Below are 22123 nucleotides of genomic sequence, written 5' to 3' on the forward strand. Positions count from 1 at the left end.
AAGACTGAGTAATAAGGCACTAACCTAATATCACCTGAATTCCCTGTGAATGCATATTTATATACATATATATAACTTCTAAAATAAAAACAAATTTATTCCTGAGAGTTACCCTTAGGCTTCTGTTGGTTGAACCCCCACCCCCCACTCCCCAAATACAAGGCCACCTGGCACTTCAGTGGCTTCTAAATAAGTCACAGTATTAAACTTAGTTTGTCATTTACTGTGCAGACTGACACTTTTTAAAAGCAGATGGTCTTATGTTTCCATAAGACCACCATAGCTTCAGACCTGACTTAAAAACTGGTATTACAAGAGCAGTGAAAGCCACTTGGTAATCATGCAGTTTTCTTGACTATTTCGTTTCCCAAGGCTGGCCCAGAACCAGAAGGATGTTATTTATGTTCTCCAGTTACAATTCTGTTTGTGGAGCCCAGAAACCTGTTGTTTATATCCCACATCTGAATGAAAAGCGCTGGCTGGGAGGCAGTGGGGCACTGTGCCTGGCTGCCCTCCTGTACGCTGAGGCCAAGGTGTGCCCTGGCTTCCACTCCCTCTCCTAGGCTCCTCGTTGGCAGACCTCACATGCCAGCAACCCCTCAAGCTGGGTCGAGAGGAGCAGCTCCTTCACCTTCACAGGGCAGACTCGCCCACAAGACAGCAGGGAGCGGAGGACGGTAGAGAGGGGCAAATGAGGCAGGGCTGATTTTTCTTGTTTATTCAGATTTAAAATTTAAAAATACTCTTAGTATTCTTTCCTGCCTGAACGTCTTAACAACTCAATTAAAATTTGCTCTTTATCTGTCTATTATGCTTCAATAAAACTAGGGAGAAAATTAGTTCTTCACCTAATAAGACCTTAATAATAGGGAAAAAAAACAAAACATGTCCTCCATGTCCTTCTCGATCTTCCTAATATGATGAGATAGGATGCATTCTTGTCATCATTCTCCAGAGAGCAATCATAGTTACTTCAAAAAGAAAAAGAAACTTCCTTTACACAAAATTCCAAACACAATTCTCCTTAAATAAAAGATTACATTGAAGAATTGTCTCCATATCCTGGGTTATGTCAGTTTTCTGTGCTTGAATAATTCTTACTCATGTTCTCAGGTTTGCTTTAACTGCTTTTTCATTAGCAGTCTTTTAAGCATTTCTTTTTTGAGTTCATTAATGTGATGAATCTAATTTAAGAAATGCTGAAGTAGGTAATTTAGCAGTGGTGGAATAGGGAAGTGGTGTTGGCAGTTGTTGCTTGTGGCTAACAGGTAAACAATCTGCATCTCCAACGGTAGTTGCACTTCCCAGTGTGTACCTCATGGGGGCACCAGATCCTCCAGCGCTTTTCCTTAAAGAATAGTGCCCAGATTGTAAAATTCTGTTCACACTGTTGGGGATGGATGACTTTTCAACCAGTCAGAGATGAAGGGAGAGAAAAAAATTAAAATGAAGAATAAAAACAGAGTAGTGGTCGACTTGGGAGGTCATTGCCACTGAGAGGCTGAGCTGAGAAGTGGCGGGGGGCCTAGGAGCTGTCTTTCTGCTCAGGCTGCACAGGCGAACTGATGCAGGCCAGTGGGCCAGCCTGGAGAGAGGCGCTTCAGATACGAGGGACTTCTCTCAGCATCCTGAACCAGCATCCCTAACGCTCTGAGAGAGCGCGGGTAAAGTTGAAACACAAAAGTACATTTGGTACTGGTTAAGTTTTTTTAAGCCTAGAAATGTCAAATTTATCACTAATTAAACAATAACTGTATTTTGGAGTGCTAAAAAAGTTGCTTTTAGTATAAATAACATCTGGTAAAGATTATAAAAAATATTTTTCCATCTCAAATTTATTGAAAGAAACTTGAATGTTTTGAAACAAAATAGATCCTAAAATGTAAAAGGGATATTTATAGCCTTATGTTTAATATTTTGAAAGTAGGAAAGAAAAAAATTACATTTTATATATATATATAATTTTACATGATAGATGTGAAGGTTTTATTTAAGTAGATTTTTTAAACTGAAAATGTTTTTGGTTTTATAGTCAACAAAGGGGTTGACTTAAAATGAATCTTCTGAAGAATATTTTTTGAAGAAGAAAGTTACATTTTGATGAATATAGTAACCCTGTTATTTGTGTATGTATGTTAACACAAGGGCCTCATACACATGTGGAAGAATCAGCTACACAGTGGGACGGGATTACTAGTTGGTGGGTAATGTGGAGGGAAAGCTTCTAATCAACTATTTTTTTTTTTTAGAGAAAAGACCATTCCTGAGTAAAATATTTAAACCACATTGAAATGGACTATGAAAAGAATCTTTCCCAGGCTTCCTCAACTTCCACTTCTGGTCTCCTCACCTACTGTTTTTCTCTTTATTGCTAAGGGAAAATATCTATGAAAGGTGATAAATGGAAAAACTTAAGAATTTTGTTTGTTTGTTTCTTTACTGCCTTTTTGTTTTTTATAAGAGGTATTCAGTTTTGTAGTTACCCCAAATCATAGTATAATTTTGCTCTCTGGTTTGTAGTTTCTCTTTCTTCCCTTCTCCCCGCTCATCCCTATATTCTCTCTCTTTTACATGCACATACACAGAATCAGAAATAATAGAAGGAAAGATTTCTTCCTGAGAATTCTGTTCTTTTGTGTTCTCGGGTCTCTTTTAAGTGGCTTGTAATAATCATTGATGAATCAGGATGAAAATGACAAAGTAGACACTGAGGGCAGAGAGCGAGCATTGATGTTATTTGCAAAACTCACGGTAAGAGTGACAAGCTGGCCTCACCCTCGCTTCTCCCCACAACGCAGTCCTGGAGAACATGACCACTGCACATTTCTTCTTGGTTGGCTTTGTCTTTCCTTGTTTCTTTGAGGTATGGGAATGAGCTGTCCTTCTAGGCACAGAGGAGGTAAACAATGCCATCGTGGGTAGCTGTGAGAGATGGGAAGGGGATATACGTCCAGCAGGACAATCTGGTCCATAAGAAAAGGAAGCCAGAGTCCAGAGCTCCCTATTATCACTGTTCATTCATCCTCCGACATTTAATGAAAGAAATAGAGGTGGTGTCAGGAGCTGGGAGAAAGACAAAGTTCATGTTACTGATAGGCTCCTGGTGACATAGTTTCTCTAGACTTGGAATAATCAGTACGTGGACATTATTAGGCCACATGGAGAAGAGAGATGAGAAGGGCTTGAGAAGGAAGAGAAGGAACAGATTTCGGTAGGATAGAGAAAGTCAAACAGAAGGACTCCAGGAAAGGTTTTCTTTCTTTCCTCATTTTACTAGGAAAGGTAATTGCCTGGGTTGTGGGGCTTCAGAGCTAGGGTTTGTAGCTGTGAGCTGCAGAGTGGCTTGTGGCATCCCATATTACAAATCAAATGGAACACAGAGAAGTTAAAATGTTTGCCTCTTCCCTCACAAGGATGCTGTAAAAAGGGGGGGAAAGCTATGGCTTCCAAAGAACCATGAATTAAGACTTTAATTCTATTTGGAGGATTCCCTTGATAAGAAAAGCAGCTTAAGTTTGCTTTTGTGACTTGGTATCACTAGGACACAAGCCTGGCCTGTGAGCATCCTGGGCTTCATTAGGGGACTCCATGACCCTGAAATTATGTGTTCGGGAAGTATAAAGAGTCTCATTTTAACAACTATCAGTAAAGGCCACAGATGAGAAAAAGCTGTTCATAGCTCTGGGGCAGCAAGGGAGACTGGCTTTAAATAAAAAATTCTGCCATTGCTGTTTCAGTACAGTTTTTCTGCCTCCTGGCATTGTATCTGTTTTGAAAGCTGAACAAGTTGTAGAAGCAGGTTGACAGCAACCAAGGGTCTGAAATATTTGGACAGAAAGAAATCGAAGAAGTTGAGTGCATTGATGTGGAGAGAGCAGTCAGATTCCACACAGTCTGGAGAAATTTGAAACATTGGATTAAGATGTTTTGCTAGAAACCATTGCATAAAGGAAAAGCAGTCCAAGCTCTCATCTTTTAGCAAACTGAATCAGTTTTTTTTTTCGCTTCTCTCTTTGATTTCCATGGTAGCCATATTCTTTGGATCATCCTTTTCTTTACCATTTGTAAATCTCTGAAATTAGTATTGAATGATTTTCTACTAACTTCAAATTTATAGAGTGGTTCTAGAATAGTTAGACCATTTAGAATAAAAGGAATGGTCCTATCATCATTTAGTCTTGGTTTTCTACCAGCGCATTTTCAGGCTCTGTCTGGCTGTGGGCACATGGTTGTGTTGCTTGGTCCATTACTCAGGAGGCATGTTGTCTATGTATGAAACTGGCAAATTTGATGAATCACTTTTCTTCCAGACATGCCCGTTTGCTTTTCACTTCTTGTTTGATTTTTTCATAAGTCACAAATCTCTTCAAATAGTTAAAAGGAGATCACTCCGTCATTTTAGCAAGTGCTGATGCCCTTGCCCCGGCCCTCTGTGACAACCTGTAGTTGCATAGTGTGAACACTAGATGGCACACATTCAATGTTACAACTCAAAACACCAGCGTAGAGCCAACAGTGGAAAAGAAAGCCTGTGGAGATAGGCACCATTCTTTCCTCTGCGTGATCCAGAAAATATGAGAGACAAAGCATATCCTTTTTTCTTTTTTTAATTGGGGGAGAGGGTATGAAAAAGTATTTCCCAAAGCTAGTCATATCAAGCATGATAGGACTCAAAGATATTCCCCAGAGCCTAATCCACTAACATTTGGATGCTACTATGAAACATCTGATTTAGGACACAAATGACATATTCATTTGGCTTAACCTCATGCTTTGAGTTCTGGTCAAAAGGATATGGAACCTGGGTCAGGCCCACTAAAGCCCCACCAAGGCCACAGTAGGTCAGCTTCTGCATATTTAAACCACCGAAACCCATTGCAAAAATATTTGTGGACTAAATTAGATCACTTTCATCATTCAAGGTGGTGGTATCTTGATTTTTTTGTTAACCATCTTTTCCTGTTAGATAATTGAAACTGCTAAATTCATGGTGCACTCAGATGTGGTACTATTTAGTACAACGTGGGAGTGGTCACTGCTTCCCTAAATATCAAATCATTATGTACTCATCACCGAATAGGAAGGAAAAGATAGTTGGCCCACATCTGACCTTAAGGTACTTCTAGGCCATGCGAGGAGGTCAAAAGCAATAAAACTAGCAACACAGGCAGGCTCTGTGTTTCATGGCTGCACGTTGATTTCTGGATCATATGGGCTTATTGTAGAAAATGTGGAATGTACATGGATATATAGAGGAAATAAAGCTTGCCCATAATCTCCTTAATCACTGTATGCATCTGTATGCAACGATTTTTCCATTTTTTCTAACTCAAAGGATTATGTTACTTTTCTTTTGTCTTTTTTAAATTGTAGTTTATTGATTTATGCTTGTCCTGATTTTTCCCCTTTGTCCCCCTCCACTCAGCACATCCTGCTCCCTCAGGCAGTCCCCACATCATAGTTCATGTCCGTGGGTCATGTGTATGAGTTCTTTGGCTACTTATTTCTATACTGTATTTTACATTCCCATAGCTATTCTGTAACTACCTGTTTGTACTTCTTAATCCCCTCACCTCTTCACCCATTTCCTCCACACTTCCCTCCCATCTGGCAACCATCAAAATGCTCTCAGTATCCATGATTCTCTCTCTTTTCTTCTTAATTGCTTAGTTTGTTTTTTAGATTCAATTGTTGAAAGATATGGGAGAGTTTTTTTTGCCGTTTTATCATTCATAGTTTTCATCTTCTACTTTTTCTTAACTTCTTTTTTAAAAAGATTTTATTTATTTATTTCTTAGAGAGAGGGGAAGGTAAAGAGAAAGAGAGGGAGAGAGACATCAATGTGTGGTTGCCTCTCATACTCCCCCAACTGGGGATCTGGCCCATAACCCAGGCATGTGCCCTGACTGAAACCTTCAATCCTTTGGTTCGCAGCCTGTGCTCAATCCACTGAGCTATACCAACCAGGGCTTAAGTAGGTCCTTTTAACATTTCATACAATAATGGCTTGGTGAAGATGAACTGTTTAGTTCTTTCTTGTTTGGGAAGCCCTTTATCTGTCCTTTGATTCTAAATGATAGCCTTGCTGGGAGCAATCTGGGCTGTAAGTCCCTGGTTTTCATGACTTAAAGTCATGAAAATATATTTCTTGCCAGTCCCTCCTAGCCTGCAAAGTTTCTTTTGAAAAATCATCTGACAGTCTTATGAGAACTCCCCTATAGGTAACTAACTTCTTTTCTCTTGCTGCTTGTAAGATTCTCTCTTTAACTTTTGGCATTTTAATTGTGATGTGTCTTAAAGTGGGCCTCTTTGGGTCCAACTTGGCTGGAACTCTGTGCTTCCTGGATTTATATGTCTATTTCCTTCACCAAATTAGGAAAGTTTTCTTTCATTATTTTTTGAAATAGATTTCCAATATCTTGCTCTTTCTCTTCTCCTTCTGGCACCCCTATGATGTGAATCTTGGAACACGTGAAGTCGTGCCAGGAGCTCCTTACACTATCCTCATTTAAAAATTTTTTTTTTCTTCTTGTTGTTCTGGGTAGTTGTTTTTTTGCTTCTTTATGATCCAAATCATTGATTTGACTATTGGCTTCATCCACTCTACTGTTGTTTCCCTGTAAATTGTTCTTTATTTTAATTAGTGAATTCTTCATTTCTGACTTGATCTTTTTTATGCTGTCGAGATCCTCACTAGGTTCCTTGAGCATCCTTATAACCAGTGTTTAGAACTCTGTGTCTGATAGATTGCTTAACTCCATTTCCTTTAGTTCTTTCTCTGGAGTTTTATTCTATTTTTTTCAGAAGTATCATCCACTTTACTGTTCTTTCATCTGGGCCATATTTCTTTGTCTCCTTTTTTTGGTCAGCTTTCCTGTGTTTGTTTCTATGTGGTAGGTAGAGCTGCCCTGACTCCATGTCTTGGTAGTATGGCCTAATGTAGTAGGTATCCTGTAGGATCCAGTGGCATACCCTTCTTTTGTAGTTGAGCTTTGATTGCTGTTGGCAGGTCAATGGAAGTGATTTACCCAGGCCAGTCAGCTGCAAGGACTGTCTGTCCACTGACCACCAACTTCTGGGCTCTGGAGTCCACTGAGTCTGCCCCTTGAGCACGTTGCTTATTGAGGTGATTGTGTGGTTATGCTCCAATGTGGTCCCTAGCTGTCCACCAGCTGTGTAGGCTATGGGGTTTCCCAAGTGGTGCAGACCAAGGTCAGCCCATACCTGTGTTCTGTCTGGGGCCACATGGAAGAAGCTGTGAAGCAGTTTGCATTTGGCTGCTACTTGGGCTGGGCTTAGAGGTACCCGTAGCAAGTCCATGCTGTGAACATAGGCTGGCTGCTGCTTGTGCCAGGCCTGGGCCACTCAGCAAGAGTATGTGGTCTGGGGGCTCACTGAGCCTGGCCGTTACTTGTTTGAGAGGATTTAGGAAGGTCTGAGGCATGAGCCAAGACTAGCCATTCATATGGAAAAGTCACTGTTAATAACTTGAGTGGGCACATAATTTGGGTGGGGTGGAGACTCAGGGAATCACTAGTGTGGGACAAACAGTGTTAGGCAGGTTGATAGAGTCTCAGATATGGCACTGGCCTGCTGTCTTTGTGGCTCTGTGTGGGGAGGGCATAGAAACGGAATGATGGCCTCTGCCCACAATTCTGTTTGAGTGAAATCTGTCCCCCAGATTTCACCCAGTGCTGATGCTGGACACTTCAGTTGCCACATGCCTTTCAAGCTCCTACCCTGGTGCTGAAGTTCAGAGGGAGTGAGTCTGAGTAAGTCTGTGTGGGGGTCATTTAAGAAGAACTGCTCAGGAAGTCAGCAGTTTCTTCTACTGAGCCAATCCCTCCTAGTTTTTGCAGCCGGAAGTTATTGAGACTTACCTTCCTGGCACTGAAACCCTGGGCTGGGGGCCCTGGTTTTGGGCTGGCACCCGTTGCTCCTGAGGTATCCTGCCCATTTTTAACTTACTACATGTGGGTGTGGGACCAGCCCATTCCGCATCTCCACGTTTCTGCATCTGAGCCCCTCCTACCAGTCTGGATGGATGTGGTTTCTTTAATTCCACAGTTGGTGGACTTCCAATCAACTAACTCTATTTCTGACAGTTGTGATTGATGGTTTTTCTTTTTTCTTTTTTTTAGAAGCAACCCAAATGTTTATTCATGGATAAATGGATAAACAAAATGCAGTATATACATACAATTAAATGTTACTCAGCCTTTAACAAGGAAGGAAATTCTTTTTTTAAAATATATTTATTATTTTTTAAATATATTTTATTGATTATACCATTACAGTTGTTCTATTCCCCCTCTTCATTCCCCTCCACCTGCACACTCCCTCCCCCACCATTCTCCCCCTCTTAGTTTATGACCACGTGTCTCAAGTTCTTTAGATTCTATATTTCCCCCACTATTCTTGCCCTCCTCCCTATCTATTTTCTACCTACTGTCTATGCTATTCTCTGTACCTTCTCCCCCCTTCTCCTCCTCCCACTCCACTGTTGCTAACCCTCCATGTGTTCTTCATTTCTATGGTTCCACTCCTGATCTAGCTGTCCTCTTGGCTTGCTTTTGTTTTAGGTGTGATTGTTAATAACTGTGAGTTTGCTGTCCTTTCACTGTTCATATTTTTCATCTTCTTTTTCTTAGATAAGTCCCTTTAACATTTCATATAATAAGGGCTTGGTGATGGTGAACTCCTTGAACTTGACCTTATCTGAGAAGCACTTTATCTGTCCTTCCATTCTAAATGAAAGCTTTGCTGGATAGAGCAATGTTGGCTGTAGGTCTTTGGATTTCATGACTTGGAATACTTCTTGCCAGCCCCTTCTTGCCTGTAAGGTCTCTTTTGAGAAATCCGCTGACAGTCTGATGGGTACTCCTTTGTAGGTGTCTGTCCCCTTATCTCTTGCTGCTTCTAGGATTCTCTCCTTCATTTTAGTCTTGGCTAATGTAATTATGATGTGCCTTGGTGTGTTCCTTCTTGGGTCCAACTTCTTTGGGACTCTCTGAGCTTCCTGGATTTCCTGGAAGTCTATTTCCTTTGCCAGACTGGGGAAGTTCTCCTTTATTATTTGTTCAAATAAGTTTTCCATTCGTGGCTGTTTCTTTCCCCCTTCTGGTACCCCTATAATCTGGATGTTGGAGCATTTAAAGATGTCCTGGAGGTTCCTAAGCCTCTCCTCATTTTTTTGAATTCTCATTTCTTCATTCCTTTCTGGTTGTATGTTTTGTTCTTCCTTCTGGTCCACTCCCTTGATTTGAGTCCCAGTTTCCTTTTCATCACTATTGGTTTCCTGTGCATCTCCCTTCATTTCAGTTTAGCCTTCATATGTTCCTCTAATTTGTGACTATAATCAACCAGTTCTGTGAGCATCCTGATAAACAGTGTCTTGAACTGTGCATCTGAGAGGCTGGCAATCTCTTGGTCACTTAGAGTTATGGGCTCTGGGACTTTGAGTTCTTCTTGCACCATCTTTTGGGCTGTTCGTGCCTGTTACATAGCAGGATCGGAGCCCTAAGGTGTTCACTAGTGCAGGGCAACTAAGTCGCTGGGTTGTGATGCTGTATGTGGGGGTGGGGTCAAAGAGGAGCAATGGCCTCCCGTCTGCCGCCTCCTGCCGTGGCCCCCACCAGTGCTGCAGCTGCTGCCGTCACCGGGCCAAGCGTTTCATCCCACTACACGCGAGTGTGCCACCGCCATCAGCCCTTGCCCCCTGGGGCCTGCGTGGTCTGTCTCACTGTGCGCAAATGTGCAACCTCGGTCAGTCTGCCCCACACCCTGATTGGGTCCGGGCTACCTGCGCACCTAAGTCGGGGAACCTTTCCTGCCCAACCCTGCTCTGCTGCTGGCTCCGCCCCTCTTACCGTCCCCGTTGAATGGTTAGATGTAGTCGGACTTCCGTATAATTCAATTTTCTGTTTTTTGCTGTGTCTTTGTTTCTCCAAACCTTTGTTGTATTCAGACTTGGTTGTGGGAGAAGGCACAGTGTTTCCACCTATGCCTCCATCTTGGTGGAAGTCCTGATGGTTTTTCTATAGTTGTAATTTTGATATGGTTGTGTGAGAATGCGAGCCGTATTTACCCGTGCCTCCATCTTGGCTGGAAGTTTTATTCGGCCTTTTTACTGAAGGAAATGGCAATTTCTTAGTCCATTAACTATATAATACACCTGGGGGAAGTTGCTTGCCATAGATGATGACAGATAAAATAGTAGGATGTGAAATGGCCCTTCCATCTACCCCCACTGAGTGCAGAGTGCTGACACTAACGTCCACGATCTGAATGTTGAGGTTTCACATGGAGCACGGGAAAGCTCTGTCCGTTGGGAGGCTGTATGGACAAGATCAAGGTGTCAGCAGTTTTGGTATCTAGCAAGAAACCTCTTCTTAGTTTGCAAACAGCTGTCTTCTCACAGTTTCACACAAGTCAGAAGGCTAGGTTCATTTTATAGCCACCAGCAGTTTTAGACGACTCATTTGCCTGTTAATAGCAAGTTTTTACTGATGAAATACTTCTGATATTTTATTGTCTTGTCGTCTTTTCCTTTACAGCCTGAAGCAGCCTGCCACCCTGCCATATTCAGAATAGTTGATGAAATGTTCAGGTAAATGTTGTGCTATTTTGCTAGTAATTGATTTTAAAATGCCCAATTTCCAAATGTAGATAAAAATTCTGTGGTAATCTCTGGCTGTATCATGGGGAAATTAGTTTCTGATTTCATCTGACCCCTCTGAGCTTTTTGGTAAAGCCTAAATGTTCATGTATATTTAAAAGCCAATGCTTAAAATTGAAATAATTTTAATTTTTAACCTTTTAAAATTCTAGTATTAATGGTATAAAAGAGTTGAGTTACATTTTAAATCATTAAGTAGTTATGTAGGATTCTTCTCAGCTCAAAACCAAGTGCAGCAGTGTACTCCCTCCCTTCGCCACATGAGGGCTGACCGATCTTTTAAAAGGGTTTTTAAAGCTAAGGAAAAATAAATTAATAATTCCATCTTAACAGAACTCTTCTGAAAGGTAAAATCAGCTAGGCAAGTTATCTTACAACACATTGATTTTTTTTTGTAAATTGAGCACTTCTTGGGAAACACATTGGATTTACAAGTGCTGAGAGATGAGACTACTGGACACTAGTTTAGGTAATGGCTGACCATTATTGGGAGACTTGACCCCTGCCTCGGGGCTTGTCACCAGAAGAGGGTCTGCAGTCTCCTTCGGGGCTGCTGGCACAGCCAGGATGTCTGCCCTCTCCATCCCACTCCACCTCCCACTCAGTGGTAGGGGCTCCAGAGCTGCAGCAGACACTAGGGAAAGAAATTTTTACAACAGTAAATCACCTAGCACTTGGGTTGGTCTTGAAACATACCAACCTTAAGCTAAATAAGCATAGAAATAAGAAATCAATGCCATTTTGGGTTTAAAGCTAGGAAGATTTGAGCTGCTTTTTAATTTAACTTAAAATTTAATTGGATGAAAATGCATGGAAAATAACCAGCTACACACAGATTCTTCCACCACTTTGGTGGGCAGATTTGACTGAGCCATTTCCCCTCCTTGAGCAGCTCTCTCTCCACTTGAAAAAGTAAAAGATTTGTTGCTGCTGCATGTCTGGGCGTACTGTGTACAAATAAATATTTGTAGAGCACTCAGGCCTACGTGGAAAGGATCTGCAGTGCTTAATAACTTAAAATCCAAGGAGGGGACTACTGCACATTACCATTTCAGTCGTTAGAAAGGAGTGGCAGAGTTCTGCTTTACACAGGAATGACATCTGAAGCTTACGGCACGAAAAGAATGTTTCCACTCTTCTCTCATACAATTCAGGTTCATGTGTTTACCAAATCAGTCATTAAATGTCTTGTGATCTGGCCTTGCATTGCTCAGGTATGCACTCCTGGGAACCAGCGGAGCCCCAGAAGTACTAGCCACCATTCAAGTATTTACATTGTGCTTTATAGAAGCTCTGAAAAAAGAAAACAACCAGGTTTGTTATATTGCATGTATTATTCATTTCTCCAAAGGAAAGAAAGACTGCTCAGAGTATTTGGCTAATCATTGAAAGGAGCATTTCATTTTCAGTGATTTTAATAGACTATTTTGCTCACAAAGAAAGTTTCCAAATGCATGCTCCAGCAGGGGTAACACTATTTTAATTGAAAGTATTCAAAATAGTTTCTGTCTGTCCTATGCCCTGGTACCCAGAAGTATTTATCTGCTGTTGTGTCAGAGAACTATGTCATGCCAGCCCTGAAAGGTGAATTTTCCAGGCCCTGGGTGTGTGCTGGCTGCCAAGTGGGAGCGCACATCCCAGGCCAGCGACGGGCATCCTGGGGCCCACACAGCACAGGCTAAGAAGGAAATGCCTCTTATTACAAAGCAATACTGGACATTCTTAGTTATTAGAGTTCCCTTTCCTTTGAGAAACTCAAATGTAAATTGAATTCTTCCAGGGGAGAGGTAGTGAGAATAAGAAAAGATTTGAATAACTGTCGAAGAGGAGCTGGGAATGGTAGTGACCAAGAGGTGCAGTTGGACACAGTGAGTAGGAAGGCTCAGGGCCTGCAGGCAGACGTGCACTACAGGGCTCCCTCAGCCTGGGCCAGGCGGCAGCAGGCAAGGACCACTGACCGGTTAGAGTAACCCTGTGGAACAAGAAGCTTTTCTACCAGAGAGCATTCACCGTTGGGCGTTTGAACTAGCCCAAACCTTTGTGAGTTGCTTTGCCTGTTTAAGTGCCTGAGTACACTGCAGCTTCTTAGGAGGTACGGCATGGTCCCTCATGATGTTCTCCACAACGTGACTAAGGAAAACAGTGCTGTGATGCTCGGCTCTGCTAAAATCCCACACACCTCTACCCCAAAGTCTGCTGAGGCTTTATCATTGCTGTTTAAGACAGTAATAAATACTTATGATGTGTTTTCCCCTCTTCTCTTTCCCTGGGGAAGTTAGCTAAACTGTAGCAGACAGTGTTATCAATGATACCCTCCTGGAATTCAAGAGGGGAGTTCTGCCGAAAGGCACTGACTGCCGCCTGGCCCTCATCCTTCTTTTGCAGCATAACCATAACTACCCTCTATCCTCCTTTATACATTCTTTGCATCCCAGTTAGGAGCTGGCCTTTTAGAAAGCCTCTCCCTTGACCTGTAACACACGTAGGTTGAGGTGGAGACACTAGTGAAAGAAGCGCTGCTCCTCAGCGTTAGCTCGAATCTGTTTTTCTTATCAGCTTTGCTCCTCCAGAGTGTTGGCCTTGGGCACCACAGATTTGGACTTGATTTGCAGTTGCTTTTAATTAATTTATTCATCTTTATTTTTTATTGAGGTATAATTGACATTCTATTAGTTTCAGGTATACAGCATAATGATTGGATATTTATATATTTTGATATGATCTTCACAATAATTCTAGTTAACATCTCTCACCAACCAGTTACAAATTACTTTCCCTGTGATGAGAACTTTTAATATCTACAGTCTTAGCAATTTTCAAATATGCAATATAGTATTGGAAACTTTATACATTACATCCCCATGAACTATTTATTTTATAGCTAAAGTTTGTGCCTTTTTAAAAAGGTTTTATTTATTTGTTTTAGAGGGGAAGGGAGGGAGAAAGAAAGGGAGAGAAACATCAATGTGTGGTTGCTTCTCACATGCCCTCCACTGGGGACCTGACTTGGCCTGCAACCCAGGCATGTGCCCCGACTGGGAATTGAACCAGTGACCCTATGGTTCCCAGGCTGGCGCTCAGTCCACTGAGCTACACCAGCCAGGGCTGAAGTTTGTGCCTTTTGACTGACTACCTTTACTGATTTCACCCACCTCTATCAGTCACCAATGTGTTCTCTGTATCTGAGCTTGGACTCACTTACTCCCTTCCTTCCTTCCTTCCTTCCTTCCCACCTTTTTCTCTCTTTCCTAAAATTGCACATATAATGGAGATCATACAGTATTTGTCTTTCTCTGTCTGACTTATTTCACTTAGCATAATGCCCTTGAGGTTCATCCATATTGTCTCAGATGTCAAGATTTCATTTATATATGGCTGAATAATAATTCCACTGTATATACAAACAGCACCTTTTATCCACTCATCCATTTGATGGACACTTAGATTGTTTCCATGTATTAGATATTCCAAATAATGATGCAGTGAACATGGGGATGCATACTAGGGCAGACCCAAGAAATGGAATTTATTTATTAAAAAAATGTGTATTTTTTCTTACATGTTTTAAACTTCAGTCACTTTCAAAGTATTTTCCATTTGATAAAATATACCTATTGAGACTTTTTTCCCCTACTCAAAACAGTTTTTGATCTTGATAATTTTGATGTGCTTTAGTGCTGCTGCTGCTTTTTGTTTCGCCTCTTTCACACTGGCAAAACGTTTGCCTTTGAAGACTTTTTTCATCTGGTGAAAAAAAAAGTCACTTGGAGTGAGATTGGGTGAATAGGGAGGATAGGGAATGGGGTCATGCTGTGTTTGGTCAAAAACTGCTGATTACTCACTGCAGTGTAGGCAGGTACACTTGTAAATCACCCATCATGAAATGGGCAAACACTTCGAAAGAGTCTTCAAAAAAATTCACTGAGGCCGAACCAGCCTCTTACAAAACCAGCTTGTACATGAATACAGATGGGTTCCTAGAACCCTCATCTAGTGAGGGGAGCCTCCAGAAGATAAATCCAGTTTTTCTGGGGTCCCCGTCATATATCTTTTTAAGTTTGTGTTTTTATTTTTGTCATCTACATCCCCAGAAGTAGAACTGCTGGATCATATGGTAGTTGTATTTGTTAGGAACCTCCATACTGTTTTCCATAGAGGCTGCAACAGTTTACATTGCCACCAACAGTGTATAAGAGTTCTCTTTTTTCCACATCCTTGTCAACTTTTACTGTTTTTCATCCTTTTGATAACAGCCATTCTAACAGGTGTGAGGTGGTATCTCATTGTGATTTTGATTTGCATTTCCCTGATGACTGATGATGTTGAGCTTCTGTTCATGTACCTATTCATGTGCCCGTTGGTAGTACTCCACTGGGAAAGTGTGCCACAGTGTAGCTGTTTCCTGGTAGTGGGCATTTGGGTGGTTTCCACCTTTTGTTTTCTTCTGCAAACAGTGTTTCCCTGAACATTCTTGGATATATACTTAGGAGTAGAAGTGCTGGTTATTAGGAACCTGAAGTCCTGCTTCTATAAATACTGCCGAGGGGTTTTCATTACACTCCACACACAGGCCCCCCGACACACGCGCACAGAAAAGTGTGTAAGAAATCCCATTAGTCCACATTCTTTCCCTTTGTCAGGAATGTTTATTTTCATTCTCTTTTTATCCTTTCCTCTCACCCGTTTTATTTGGAAAGCACAGTGCAACTCCATCAATGTGCTCAGTCAGGCTAGTAGGCAAACACTGAAGACTGTCCCCACAAGCCACTTTTTCTGAGCCTGTGTAATAGCTCAGTACAAACAGCAAGTCAGTTCAGAATCTGGCTATACTAGTGGCAGAATCGAATAATGTGCTAGACTAAGTCTCCCACACATAAAAGTTACAAACTCTGGCCCTGGCTAATGTGGGCCAGTGGATTGGGTGCCAGCCTGCAAACCAGAGGGTCGGGTTTCTGGCAAACCCAGATGTCTGGGTTTCAGGCCAGGTCCCTGGTTGGGAGCACGAGAGGCAACTGGTCAATGTATCTCGTGCATCAATGTTTCCTTTTTCTCTTTCTCCTTCTTTTCCCATCTCTCTAAAAAATGAGTAAATAAAATCTTTAAAAAATTATGAACTCTGGGAAAAATATTTTTAAGAATGATTTGAAGATACTGGAGAGTAACCAAAAAAGCAGATAGAAACTGGAATGGATTCAGCCCTTGAAAAAGGAAATTTCATTGGTTATTCTTCTTACTTTCCTTAGAGGACTCTCATGTAAGTGATGGGAGTGTGGGGTTAAGGGGGGTCAGTATGTGGCCAGAACTCAAGACGCAATCTGATTGACTTGAGTATCAAAAGGCAGAGCTGTGGGCTGTCAGAGGAACAAAAAATTGATTGGAAAAAAAGAAACTAATATCAAAAGATAGACCTACTTTCAAACATAGCTACAAGTACATGAAAAGTTAACTGAAAATTATATAGCAGTAAAAAGGCAGATAGTTCAGTCTGAATGAAAAAACAAGACCCAACTATATGTTGTTTTCAAGAGACTCATTCTAATTATAAAGACACAGATTAAAGTAAAAATAAGGAAAGAGATATGTTACGATTTTAAATAATAAACACAAGAAAGCTGGTATGATTCCACTAGCAGCAAACAGATTAGACTTCAAGACAAGGAGTATGACCAGAGATTAATGAGAGACATTTTATAATGACAAGTTTATCAGGTAAATACCAATTATAAACAGATATGTACCTAGTAACAAACAGTTCTGAAATACAGGAAGCAAAAACTGACAGAAATAGAAAGAGAAGTAGATAAATCCAGGCACACATAAAAATATTTAGGGTTAAATTTAACAAAAGGTGTATACGACCTCTACATAGAAAACTAAAATATTGCCGAGGTACATGAAGGAAAACTAAAATATATGAAGAGAAAAGCCATATTCATGAATCGTGAAGTTGCTTATTCTCCCCTGATTGAGTTGCTGCTTCACTGTGATCCTAGTCAAAATCCCAGTAGGTATTTTTAAAACAAATTGACAGGCTGATTTTATTTATTTATTTTTAAATTTTAAGTATATTTTATTGATTATGCTGTTATAGTTGTCCCAGTTTTTTTCTGGGACATTTGCCCTCTTCTGCCCAGTACCACCCTTCCTTCTAGCAACACCCCTCCCCCTTTAGTTCATGTTTGTGGGTCATGCATGTAAGTTCTTTGGCTTCTCCATTTCCTATACTATTCTTAACCTCCCCCTGTCTATTTTGTTCCTACCAATTATGCTTCTTGATCCCTGCACCATTTTCCCCATGCTTTTCCTTCCCCCTTGCAGCTAACCCTCCAAATGATACCCATACTTATTATTCTGTTCCTGTTCTAGTTGTTTGCTTAGTTTTTGTTTTTTTTTAGGTTCAGTTGTTGATAGTTGTGAGTTTGTTATCATTTTTAATGTTCTTAGTTTTGATCTTCTTCTTTTTCTTACTAAGTCCCTTTAACATTTCATGTAATAATGGCTTAGTGATGATGAATTCCTTTAGCTTTACGTTGTCTGAAAAACACTTTATCTGCCCTTGCATTCTAAATGATAGCTTTGCTGGATAGACTAATCTAGGTTGTATGTCTTTGCTTTTCATCACTTGATTACTTCTTTCCAGTTCCTTCTAGCCAGCAGTTTCTTTTGAGAAATCAGTTGACAGTCTTATGGGAATGCCTTGGTAGCTAACTCCCTTCCCTACTTATTTCTTGCTGCTTGTAAGATTCTCTTTATCTTCAACCTTTGGCATTTTAACTATAATGTGTCTTGGTGTGGTCCTCTTTGGGCCCAACTTGGTTGGGACTCTGTGCGGATTCCCGGACTTGCATGTCTATTTCCTTCACCAAATTAGGGAAATTTTCTTTCATTATTGTTTCAGATAGATTTCCAATATCTTGCTCTTTCTCTTCTCCTTCTTGCACCCCTGTGATGAAAATATTGGAACACATGAAGTTGTCCTCAGAAGCTGCTTATACTACCCTCATTTAGGAGGGATTCTTTTTTCATCTTTTGTTCTGGGTGGTTGTTTTTTGTTTTTTGTTTTTTTGCTTCGTTGTGTTCTAAATCATTTATTTGATTATTGGCTTCATCCATTCTACTGTTGTTTCCCTGTAAATTGTTCTTTCTTTTAATTAATGAATTCTTCATTTCTGACTGGATCGTTTTATGCTGTTGAAGTCCTCACTAGGTTCCTTGATTATCCTTATAACCAGTGTTTAGAACTCTGCATCTGATAGATTGCTTATCTCCATTTCATTTAGCTCTTTTTCTGAATATTTGATCTCTTCTTTCATTTGGGCCATGTTTCTTTGTCTCCTTGTTTTGCAGCCTCCCTGTGTTTGTTTCTGTGTGTTTGGTAGAGCTGCTCTGACTCTGTCTTGTTAGTATGTTCTCATGTAGTAGGTGTCCTGTAGGGTTCAGTGGCATAGCCTGCCCTATCATTGAAGCTGTGTATTTGAGGTGTGCCCTTCGTGTGTGTTGATTGCACCCCCCTCTTGTAGTTGAGCCTTGGTTGCTGTTCAAAGATCAATGGGAGAGATTTACCCAGGTCAGTCACCTATAAGGACTGCCTGTGACCACTTACAAACAACCTCCACCCTCCATGGAGGATCAGCTGTGCAGGGGCAGGGTGGCAGTGCTCTGACATGGTCTGTAGCTGTGCACTGAGTGTGCTGGCCCCTGGGGTTTCCCGGGTGGTGCAGGCCAAAGTTAGCCCCCGCCCCCCCGGATTTTGCCCAGGGCTGCCCTCCATGAGCTACAAAGCAATGAGAAAGCTGCTACTTTTGCTGGGCCTGGAGATTTTCAGGCAAAGCCAAGCTGTGAAACTAATCTTGCTGCTGCTAGTACCTGGTCTGGAGCTCCCTGAGGCCAGCTGTTGCTTGTTTGATTTGATTTAGGAAGTTGTGAAGCATGAGCCAAGATCAACCATTCATATGGAAAAGTAGCTTGGGTGGGCCCATAAGTTGGATGAGGCAGAGTCTCTGGGGATCTTCAAGGTGAGTCAAACAGTGTTAGCCAGGTTGATGGAGTCCCAAATATGGCAGCAGCCTGGTAGCTCCATGGCTCTACATGGGGAGGGCTTAGAAAAGGGACAGTGGCCTCTATTTGCCCCAATACCAGACACTCAGCCTCTCTCAATATGCCACTGGTGCCCTCCAAGCTGCCACCCTGGTGCTGGAGCTCAGAGGAAGTGAGTCTGAGTATGTGAGTCTGTGTGTGGATTCTTTAAGAGGAACTGCTTTAGGCTCCAGAAGTTTCTTCCAACAACTCAGTCCCCACTGGTTTTTGCAGCCGGAAGTTGTGGAGACTTATCTTTGTGGCACTGGAACCTGGGAAACCTAGTGTGAGACTGGGCCTTCTCACTCCTGAGACATCCCTCTCAGACTTTTATCAACCACATGTGGGTGAGGGACCAGCCTGTTCCACATTTGTGCCCTTCCTATGAGTCTGGATGGATGTGGTTTATTTAATTCCGTAGTTGTCAGACTTCCATTCAACTGGATTTCTGATGGTTCTGTCTGATAGTTGTTCTATAATTTAGTTGTAATTTTAACATGGTTGTGTGTAGGCGTGAGCCATGTCTGCCTATGCTGCCATCTTGACCAGAAGACTGACAGGCTAATTTTAAAACTGATATGGAAGTGCCAAGGACCTAGAGTACCCGGAATAAGTTTGAAAAGGAAAACCAAAAACAAACAAACAAACAAACAAACAAAAAACACAGGGGATTCACAGTACCTGAATTCAAAACTTTAAGCTACAGTAATGAAGACAGTGAAGTACTGGCAAAATAATAAACATAGGTCAGTGAAACACAATACAGTCCAGAAATACATCTATACATATATTGTCAACTGATTTTTGACAGAGACACTAAGGTAATTCCATGGGAAAAGGATTAATTTGAGGTGGATCATAGACATCGTTAAGAAAATGGGAAAGAAATACACCAGCTGAGAAAAAATATTTTCAGTACATGTAACTGACACAGGACTCGTATCCAGAATAAATCTCTTTTACAACTTCATAAGGTATAACTCAGTTTTTCTAGCAATAGAAAATATAATGAACTACGCACACACAATAACATGGACAAATCTCAAAAAGATACATGAGCCAAGGAAGCCAGATACAAAAGAATATATATTCTTATGCTTCTGTTTATATGAAATTCGAGAGTAACTAAAACTAATCTCTCTCATTGAAATAAAAATATTGAAGGACTTCCAGCCAAGATGGAGGCATAGGTATATACATCATGCCTCCAAGCATTTCAACAAATGCTGTCAAAACAACTGTATCCATATGGGAAAAAAAATGAACCTTTACCTTACAAAACACAAAATTTAATTTCAGGTGGATCATAGATGTCAGCATAAATGCTAAACTATAAAGCTCCTAGAAGAAAATGAAGAGAATTATTTTCTCCGGTGTTGGAGTAATCTAAGATTTCTTAGGAGGAATGCAGAAAAGCACTGAGAAAAATGAATAAATTAGATTTTATAAAGAATGGATAAATGAGACAAAACTTCCGGTTTTTGATAGACATCATTAAGAAAATGGAAAAGCAATCCACCAGCTGGGAAAAAATATTTTCAATACATGTAACTGACAGAGGACTTGAATCCAGAATAAATCTGTCTTACAACATCATAAGGTACAATTCAGTTTCTTTTAATGGACAAAGGACTTGAATATATACCTCAGAAATGATACACAAGTTGGCAATAATGCTATGTAAATTGTTCAGCATCATTTGCCATTATGAAAATGAATAGTAAAGCCATTATGAGGTAACATTTGACCTACTGGACCCGCTAAAACTGGTAAGATTTGGTTACCAGTACCAAATACTGGGGAGTATGTGCAGCCACTGGAATTCTCATAAATAGCTGATGGGAATGTGAAAGGGTACAACCATTTGGAAAACTGTATGGCAGTTTCTTATACAGTTAAACAGGCATCTACTCTATGACCCAGTAATACCATTTCTGTAGTATGTACCTAAGAAAAATGAAGGCCCTTTTCCACAAAAAGACATAAATATGAAAGTTAATTGCAACTTTATTCATAATAGTCCCAAACTGGAAACAACCCAAATGCCCATCAATAGGAGAATGAATAAACAGATCATGTTATATTCATACAATGACTACTTCTAAGCAATAGAAAATATAATGAACTATGTACACACAATAACATGGACAAATCTTAAAAAGATACATGAGCCAAAGAAGCCAGACACAAAAGAATATATATTTTAATGCTTCTGTTTATATGAAATTCGAGAGTAAGTAAAACTAATCTCTCTCATTGAAATAAAAATACTGGAGGACCTCCAGCCAAGACGGAGACATAGGTAGATACATCATGCCTTTTTGAACAACCAAAATAAGGACAACAAAAATTTAGAAACAAAAAAACAACTAGTACCGACAGAAAATTGAATTGTATGGAAGTCTGAAAACCAAAGAATTAAAGTAGATACATTCATCCAGACCGGTAGGAGGGGTGGAGTCAGGCAGCCAGGTGTTGAGGGGTCCTGGCAAGAAAAGCAGTTGCTGGCAGACCCCAGGTGTAGGGTGGTAGCAGGTGGACCCAGTGAGGCAGCGGATTGTGGATGGGCACAGCATGCAAGGTGGCTGGCAGGCTGGGTGGTCCCACATTTGCTCACAAATAAACCAGGCAAATTGGGGAGTGTGACAGACCACGCAACCCAGGGTCCAAGCGCAGGAAAATAAAGCCTCAGTACACCAATTGAAAATACCTGTGGGGGTTGAGGTGCTAGGAGAGACTCCCAGAGTCACAGGAGAGTTTGTTGGAGAGACCCACAGGGTCCTAGAATGTAAACAAGCCCACCCACATGGGAATCAGCACCAGAAGGGTCCACTGTGCTTGGGGGAAGAGGCGGAAGGGACTGAAATCCAGCAGAGAGCAGAGCAAACACCACTGTTCCCTCTCGGACCCCTCCCCTACATACAGTGTCACAACCCAGCCACTGGGTTGCCCTGCCCTGGTGAATACGTAAGGTTCTGCTACTCACTAAGTGACAGGCTCATCAAGACAAAAAAAAAATGGCCCAAATGAAAGAACAGATCAAAGCTCCAGAACAAATACATGTAACTAAGTGACGAAGAGATACCCAACCTGTCAGATGCAGTTCAAAGCACTGGTGATCAGGATGCTCACAGAATTGGTTGAATTGGGTCACAAATTAGATGAAGAAATGAAGGCTATGCTAAGTGAAATAAAGGAAAATGCACAGGGAACCAATAGTGATAGGAAGGAAACTGGACTCAAATCAGTGCAGTGGACCAGAAGGAAGAAAGAAACAACCAAACAGAAAAGAATGAAGAAACAAGAATTCAAAAAAAATGAGAGGCTTAGGAACCTCCAGGACATCTTTAAATGTTCCAACATCCGAAT

At 41.1% G+C, this 22123-nt stretch overlaps 1 protein-coding gene across 2 annotated transcripts in view; it reads left to right on the plus strand.

The window, feature by feature from the left end:
- The window catches only part of FANCC (FA complementation group C), a 196985-nt gene that overhangs the window by 146427 nt on the left and 28435 nt on the right, over window positions 1-22123 (plus strand). For both annotated transcript variants that reach the window (XM_037056212.1, XM_037056213.1), the window contains 2 exons: window positions 10557-10609; window positions 11893-11992. In XM_037056212.1, the coding sequence (XP_036912107.1) occupies window positions 10557-10609; window positions 11893-11992 (153 nt within the window). The remainder of the gene's footprint in view (window positions 1-10556; window positions 10610-11892; window positions 11993-22123) is intronic.

Source organism: Sturnira hondurensis, unplaced genomic scaffold, assembly GCF_014824575.4.
Source record: "Sturnira hondurensis isolate 20B ecotype Veracruz unplaced genomic scaffold, ASM1482457v3 Scaffold0008860, whole genome shotgun sequence".
NCBI classification, from domain to species: Eukaryota; Metazoa; Chordata; class Mammalia; order Chiroptera; family Phyllostomidae; genus Sturnira; species Sturnira hondurensis.